This window comes from Actinia tenebrosa, unplaced genomic scaffold, assembly GCF_029948245.1.
Source record: "Actinia tenebrosa isolate PJP-AT-01 unplaced genomic scaffold, QUT_ActTen_1.0 PGA_scaffold10__47_contigs__length_13832649, whole genome shotgun sequence".
NCBI classification, from domain to species: Eukaryota; Metazoa; Cnidaria; class Anthozoa; order Actiniaria; family Actiniidae; genus Actinia; species Actinia tenebrosa.
The window spans coordinates 11,702,741-11,710,813 of NW_028292570.1; the positions used below are offsets into that span (position 1 = coordinate 11,702,741).

The 8,073-nt window shown below is 35.6% G+C and overlaps 1 protein-coding gene and 1 long non-coding RNA gene across 2 annotated transcripts; one reads left to right on the forward strand and one right to left on the reverse strand.

The window, feature by feature from the left end:
- Positions 1 to 378: 378 nt before the first annotated feature.
- Positions 379 to 2,921, forward strand: LOC148913048 (uncharacterized). Its single transcript, XR_016119219.1, has 2 exons — positions 379 to 1,181; positions 1,562 to 2,921. It is a non-coding gene; the product is annotated as an uncharacterized LOC148913048 (long non-coding RNA).
- An 818-nt stretch (positions 2,922 to 3,739) lies between these two features.
- Positions 3,740 to 7,468, reverse strand: LOC148913049 (uncharacterized). The gene is made up of 6 exons (XM_089026962.1): positions 6,662 to 7,468; positions 6,151 to 6,553; positions 5,587 to 5,781; positions 5,032 to 5,205; positions 4,459 to 4,638; positions 3,740 to 3,848 (listed from the first exon to the last, which is right to left on the reverse strand). The coding sequence occupies exons 2-5, from the start codon at positions 6,307 to 6,309 to the stop codon at positions 4,612 to 4,614; spliced, it is 555 nt and encodes a 184-aa protein (XP_088883088.1). The 5' UTR covers positions 6,310 to 6,553; positions 6,662 to 7,468; the 3' UTR covers positions 3,740 to 3,848; positions 4,459 to 4,611.
- Between the last annotated feature and the right edge of the window lie 605 nt (positions 7,469 to 8,073).

The window sequence follows — 8,073 nt, forward strand, 5'->3', positions numbered from 1 at the left end:
CAATTATTTCAGTTCAATATTACATTTTATAGACTGAGAATCTAGATTGGATCCAATGTTTTAATAGAGTTTGTTAGCACATAATAATTTACGATATTATGTAAAAATCAAATTCAATTATTTCAGTTTAATATTTCGTAACCTTCATGAACTTGGCATGATAAATTAAATCAAGGGTGGATAAGGGGGAGGGAGGGAGGGGGGGGGGGGTGAATCGAGTGGCTTTTCCATTATTCCCATTATTATCATATTTATCAACTCCGAAGGGTGATGACTAGTCACTCAAAATAAATAATCAACAAAAAAATAATAATAATAAGATAAATAAACGATAAGGCAAAAGGACTGGTCTGTGGCGAATCATGAGGGTCTGGGTACGAGCGCTCTCATTGGTCAATTTCGATCAATTTGAGATTGTTGTGTCGTTCTTGTCAGCCATGTTTTCTGTTCGTAAGGGAAAGAAGAAATTTGTGCAAAAAGAGACATGTAAATTCTAAGTTTTGTATTCCATTGTACAACATGTATGTTCTCAGTGGTTTGAATACGTAGCTTACGAAGACTGAGGCGTTTTAGTGTGATTTTTGTGGATTTAGCGGATATTGAATTTTGCGGAGCGTTGTTCGACATGACGAACAAACAAGATCCAAGATGACTGCCTACGATATTGCATAGCGATTGTACTCGTAAACCTGTATTCCGCAGAACATAATATATAGGCTAAGCCACACAGAAATTGTTGAATGACGTACTTTACATGGTCATATCGAGATTCAGGGTGCATGTTCAGAGAACGGCTTCTCGAAAAATTTTGATCAGTGAATGAAGCAGATGAAGAAAGAAATTATCAAAACTTCTTGATTCAAATATATTGCGGATTATAATCCCAAAAGGAGAACAAAAACTTTTCACATCACTATCGCAAGATTGTCAAGGACTTTTTCGATAAATTTTCGTCGAAACTGAAGCCATATCTGTGTTATGAAACAAAAATGGGATATTTTACTTCACTTGTGGCACGTGGTTTACGTCGTAAACCAAACATCAATTTCACAAGGCTATAATCGGAAAAAAGGGCAAAAGTTTTTGTGCTTATTATGAAAACTAGAATATACCCTACCTAAGCCACGAAGGACTGACTGGTAGTACTTATTAGGACTGGATAGAAGAGTTCTGACCTTCAGGTAAGCTGGAAAATTTTGTGAAAGTTTTGAGTTTGAAAACGCATGATGTGTATACTTAACATTGCTATTTAATTGTATAATTGACATACATGTGTCTAAAATCATTGATACACGTAAAGATTGCACGAATCTTGTTGTATAATAGTGTACATATTTTCAATAATCTTACTATTTACAGTTTTAATCACTACAATGTATTTACAATAATTTGAACTGCATTGTTCATACATGAGATATAATAAATTGTTCAAAAATACAGTGGTTTCACTCTGACACTTTGTCAATTTTAAGTTTAGGAAGTGAGCCCCTTTGTTCTTTGTTGTGCTTGGTTTTTACTGCCAATTCTCCAAAATAATGCACAACCTTCTCTTGCTTTTCAGATAAACCTGGTCCAATATCACTGTAATCTTCAGTATCTTCATCACTGTCTTGTTCATCATCTGCTGACGTACCTGATTTGGGAACATATTCTTTAGTGAATGTCAACTTGGCTTTTTCACAAACTGTAGTTGTCAATTCTCGTAACAGAAAAGTGCAAATTGTACAGCTTCCAGATTTCTTGCATAACTTGTGGACAATGTGACTGCATGGTAATCGAATGGATTCTTGATCAGGAAGTATGAAATTCTTGCAACAGTGGCGAAACATCCTTAGAGACGGTGATGTGTCTTCTCGTGTACACCCTTGACAACTTGTAATTTTCATCTGTTTCTGTGCTGGCGTCAAACTGTCATTCAAGCGCTCCAATAAAACTGCTTTTGTGCCAATAGTGTTGAGGTTATACATGCTGCATAGAGATTTCAGCTCTTCTTTATATAATGCTTTCAATTGTATGCTTCCAAGATTAGGGACAAGGCAAAGCTGATGAAACATGTGGCCACATTTTAATCTGATGCGGCTTTTGTACTCGATGGAACCATCTAACAGGCCTTCACAAATAGAACAAACAACAGCACAAGATGGAAGAGAACATGGCAATGGGAAAAGATTTGCTGGAACAAGCCCAAAGACTTTGGTCTGATATGACAGCAGGCCTGTGGTTTTGTCAAAAGTTGCTGCTTCTTCAAGTGGAATCCCTTCCTCTCCTAAACACTTATTGAAAAGTATTTTCAGGAATGATGTTGCATCTTCCACAAGAGCAAAGAACTTTGGTCCCGTGCTAGGCATTAGGTTATGGGTGTAGCAGTCGAGGGGACGAACTTTATACACATCATGGATTGATGGAACTTCCTCTTCCATCAAGTCAACTGTAATGGCACTGCTTTGAACTTGTTCTTCAGTATCATGTGGTTTGGTATGTGCAGATAACACTAGAATAATTTTTTATAAAAACTACATTAGGAGGACATAGTAAGATGTCTAATACGATATGTATATATATTCCACTTGTAGTAAGTGAATTAACAATAGAAAATAGTTTTTATAAAGAAAGTTCACACGTGTGGATATCTTTTCAAGTGTGCAGACATCCACCTGTATTCCACCCTAGAATGTCTAATAAGTTATTTATTTATCCAACTAATTTAATTTTTCATAAAAGAAGACTGAGTAAAAGGTTTTTCTTTGTGTGACATTTTACGTGACTCAAACTAGTTTTCAAAAACTGTTTTTTTACTGTACAAAATAACCGAGAGTGAAAATACCGTAGCATCTTTGTACTCGCTCCAGTCTTTCTCTTGTGATATTTTTACTCTACTGATTATAGCTGGATAATAAATACTGGTACCATTGCAAGTATTATACCTGAGAAAAACAATTCACAGACAACTTCAGAAAACTCTGGCATCATCTTAAAAAACTCTGTGAGCATGGGATGATTTGTGTCTTGCCAGTATTTCAGGTGGGAAAGGAATACCATACAGGCATCTCTGTAGTAGTGTTTACCCAAACAAGCAAACATTATTTCTAGCTGTAGAAGTGGGATAAGCTGGGATAATATCCAGAGGTAGACCTAGATATTCCTCAAACAAGTTGACCAACATTTGTACTGCAGGTGTCCACTTTCTTTATTTACCAGCATGTGAAAAAGAAATTGAGAGTTAAAAAGTGAGAGAGTTATAAATTTAAGTTGAAATATCCATAAAGGGAATGTTAAGGAATCTGTACTACATTGGGATAAGAGTAGGAAATTGTCTATACCAATCAGGCTCACAACCTCTATATCGTGCCTCAGTCCCTGTTTGTTTCAACACTCAGTGTATCATGTGATCTGTATATAGGTGGTTACTACTGGTTACCTGTTTGGATGCTGTTAAATGTTGGCCAGTGTTTCATTTCTGATCAGTGCCCAGGCCTCTCGCAAAAGGTTAAGATAAAATGTCTGCCTCCCAAAGCGACAGTTTGGTCTACAGGAGTGTAAAAATAGTGTACACAATCACTAAGCGATAACACATTGCTAGAGAAACACTAAAAGCATGTGCCCATATTTAAATACTGCTTAGTGTTATCTCTACTTTTTTCTATTCCCTAATAAGCTCTTTCAATACTGATTAATGAAAATTGTCATCATTATAAGAAGTCATGTATGGAATTTAGCTATTACTATTAACAATACATACCTAATGGGGACAGATCTTGGATGAAGGTAAAGATACAAAGGTTTGATGATATAGTCATAGAAGTGTATCCAAAGACCAGAATGGGCACTTTTTCCCATGTGAAAATTAGCTTCAAAATAAATGTATTGCACATAAAGAGTGAGCACCAAAGTGAATAAAATAAATTAATGATTATTATTACTATTATTATAACAACTATAAGGATGACTCCTATGGGAAGCTACCATTTGTATGAATAACACTTATGAAACAATACATGTTTTACAATAACTTACGAATTTCTCGCACGCTGATCGGTTGACTTTTATCATCAATAAGAGGACAGACAGATAGAGCTGTCGTCATTGAGCGTGCACTCTTTTAATCACCAGAAAAGAGAAGTTTTATAGTTTTTCTTGTTTTTGTTATTGTAATTAACAAATTGACATCAGATTTTTATGTGTCTGTCCTCTTATTGACAATAAATTTCGCCATCATATTGTCAAAGTTGTATGCGGATCCACTCAGCTACGCTGCCCTTGTTGATCCACACTACTTTGACAATGCGATGATACAATTTATCGTCAATAAGAGGACACACATATAAAAATCTGATGTCAATTAATTTGTTAATTGGTACTCTATTGCCAAATTGGAGTTGGGAATGTGTTAATGGGCAGTTTCTTTTATATTTGCTTATCATTATGCAGCAGTTTTTAGTTGATGTTAATTTTGATTACCTGGAAAGGGCACAAGAGTTTTTGCCAGTTCTTCATCATATCTGTAAATGATTCTCATCGTATCTCTAAAAATGGGGAAATCACCAGGAACAGGAACACATTTGTTTTCAAACAACTTTGGATATTTTGAAACCAATTCACACCAAACAGTTTTTAGGTCTGGTACTGTCTTGACAGCTCCTACAGATATGAACGCATTAAAGGCATTAATGCACTTGTTGTAGAATAATTTTATAATAGTAAAACCCAAAGTAAAGTATTTTCATTGCTAAAAAGTGAATTAAATAGAAATAAAAACTAAAAGTTTGTCATATTAATCATAAAAGCTCTTAATTTTTATTTCTATTTCATACCTGGTTTACAATCCAAAAGATGTACATTTTTTAGTGCTGTCCTTCCATCTACCTTTGCAAAGGGATGGACCCCATACAGATGGCAGTGGATTGGATTGTTGGCAAATTCTTGCAACCTTTTAACATTTTTTTCAATGACCTTTAATAGACATAATAATTTTGTCTTATTGGATATCAATTGATATAGCTATTACAATAAGCATATACAAATTATTAGTACCTCAATGACCCTTAGTTCCAGATGTGCCTCCCTTTCTTCAAATGATGCAAGCTCATTTTCTCTGTTTTCTAGAGCATCTCTTGATTTTGCTACCCAAATACTCATGTACGAAGCTTCTTGTGATACTATTAGGGTGTCTTGCATTAATTCCAGCATTTTTTGCTTGTTGATAACCTAAATGGTAACATCAATAGCTTTTATTTTTTATTTTGATTATAAATTCTGTTTTAGGTATTTAGTCCTTACATTATTCCATAAACATAACATGCACTTTGAGTTGTATAAACAACATTCACCCACCCCCATCAGACCCCTAATAGGACGTTTGCATGATGGCGTCATTTGCCTCCCACTACCATAATGCTTCGCGAATTTTCTTTCTTATTCAAATTTGTATTTCGCTATGAGAATAGTAAGACAATTGGTGCTAATTAACTGAATAAAAGAAAGTGTGCAAGGGATTGTGGTAGTAGAGGTCAGTGACGCCATCATGCAAACGTCCTATTTCTCTACCTGTTCATTCCTAACCCCACCTCTGAAATACAGAAAACTTACCAATGGATCATTCACTGGTGTACTAATTTGTGAGACCTCAGATGCCATTGGGGTATTTCTGGTATGGATCCATGTTGCAAAGTTATGCGTTTGTTTCGATGTCTCACCTGGGAGCACAGGTGTAAATATGAAGTTGCTTCGATTAAAGTCGTCAGCTAAAATTACAGGTGTCCGTGGGTTTGTTTCAGTGAGATCCTACAAAGAAATAGTTAACTAAGTATGGCTATGACAAACATTTGAAACATTTAGTAAACTCTCATTTTTAGAGCTAGTGGTTGCAATAAACTTGTAAAATAGTAATTATGATACAGATACTTAGTAGACTGCAATTTTACTGATTTTAATTATTTTGTGTTTATTAAACCCATTACACACTAACATTCAATTTTCTATTTTACTGCAGGTTTATTGCAATCACTCTAGCTATAAAAGATTATCTATTTATTTCTTTTTCTTTTTCCTTTCTTCTTTAAATTAGTTGACATCAATGTTTTAGCTTTGTAAAACGGTCTAACAAAGTATGACGTAGTGTCTAAACATCCATAACAATCGTACGAAATATACCTGATAAACTGTGGCAAGCTTTTGTTGATGTAGCTGTACGTTACTTTTCTCCTGCCTTCTTGATGTTGTCTCTGACTTGCAAACGCCAGCGTGGTTCAGCAACTCCAGAGGCTGCCTTGTTACTCCTTCGTATCGCAAATACCTATCGGCAAGTAACATCCACTGGCTTTCTGGCTGTGGAAATTTAACAACGTAGCTATGAAATGGTAGGCTCTGGTCTCGGCAAGGTTCACTCTTTTATCGGACCTTGCATTCTTAGACATCGAAAGAACCTTGCATCCTGACCAAAGCCCTTCAAGATTTGCATCTCCACAGAGTCGGCGAAGATCTTCTATCGACTTGAACTTGCGATCGTTCCTCACGGAAAAGGCGTGAAGTTTGGAGATAGAATTTCCAAGTTGCTCTTTGAACATTAAAAAGAATATCAAACCATTTTTTTCTTTCTTTTTGCTATTCGGTACATCACATGCTCATTTATTTCATTATACTTATTATTATTATTTAATCTTACCAAAAGTTCTCTCACACGAGTCTTCATCTTGGGGAATGTTTTCTTTTTCTCGCTCTCCTATGTCGACCTCGCACGAACTGTCTTCATGTGTTTTTGGGGTTCTTCCCAGAAGATATGCTAAGTGAATCATTTCTTCTGGAGCTAAAACACTGGGAATCGTTTCAAGAGCTTCTTTTCTAGTATTAGTCGAGGAAAGAGCCAATGCGAGTATTTGCTGCAAAACGACGATAGCTTTTTTTGTATATTTGTTGTCCTTTTTACGTAGTAGTACGTCAATCGATTGGCGTGTCGAAAACAATGGTTTTATTGGGTTCGTATTCAAATAGTACACTTACGGAAAATTCCTCAGGTGTGAGAACTTGCTTATTTTCTTTAAACCACGTAGCGGAGATTGTTGAATAAAACACTTGATATTCCTTTTGGACACGGTTTCAAAGGTACAGGTGGTATATTTTTGTTTTTATCGCGATTACCGCTACTAGTATTTTTGATTTTTCTAATTTTACGTGGCTGTTCATCTTTGCTTTTTTTCTGCCAGAACTTTTTTCTTTTTCTTCCTAGGTGAGTTTTTGTCGTATTGGTCTTTTTCTACATGATTTTTACATTTTGTTTTAAAAAAGCTTGTGATAAAAACAAAAATTTAAATATCCCGCTCTTGGTCTTTAAATTCGCGGTGGCTATAGCAACCACGCGAAAATCTTCTTACCCTACCCTAGAGTTTCGATTTTGTAATATTGAAATCGAGGCGTGCACGCTCGTCAAAATTTCAACCGAGGGAGACTAAACCCTAGTCAAACATTTGCCACAGACCAGGATAACGCTTCTCAGCCAATCGTTTTGGGTAATTCCCGTAACCATGGAAACCATTATATTCGCCCAGTGATGTCACTGAAAGAATCCACGCACGTTGTTTGTAGAGGAAGCCATTTTGGATTTTCGATCACCTCATCATAATCACTTGTAATCAGCAGCATATTTTGAGTATTCTTAGTTTACTTTATGCTATTTTTATTGGACCTTGAGATATGAGATTGTCGTATTTACCATCAGGTTGGAAGAAGAATCCGAAAACAGCCTGGTTTGTCATATATTGGATCGATTAGACTCGGTCCAGATAATCTCAATCGTAGAAAAATTTCGTAACCAGAAATCCGAAAAGAAAGGATTCTAGCCAATTTTTAATAGATTTTATCACATATTGTGTATTTCTTTCTTTCTTTTTATATATTTTCATATTTATATTTGTAATCTTTATATACAGTCGATCCCAAAAACGTTGTCCAAGTGAAAAGAGGTTTATAGGACAATGTCACGTGTCTCATTAAATATTCAGTTTTACGCGCGTGTGGAAATAGGAATCTGAACGTGCTGCATCACATGCGTGGCAGAAAATGTCGACGGCGGGTAATTCA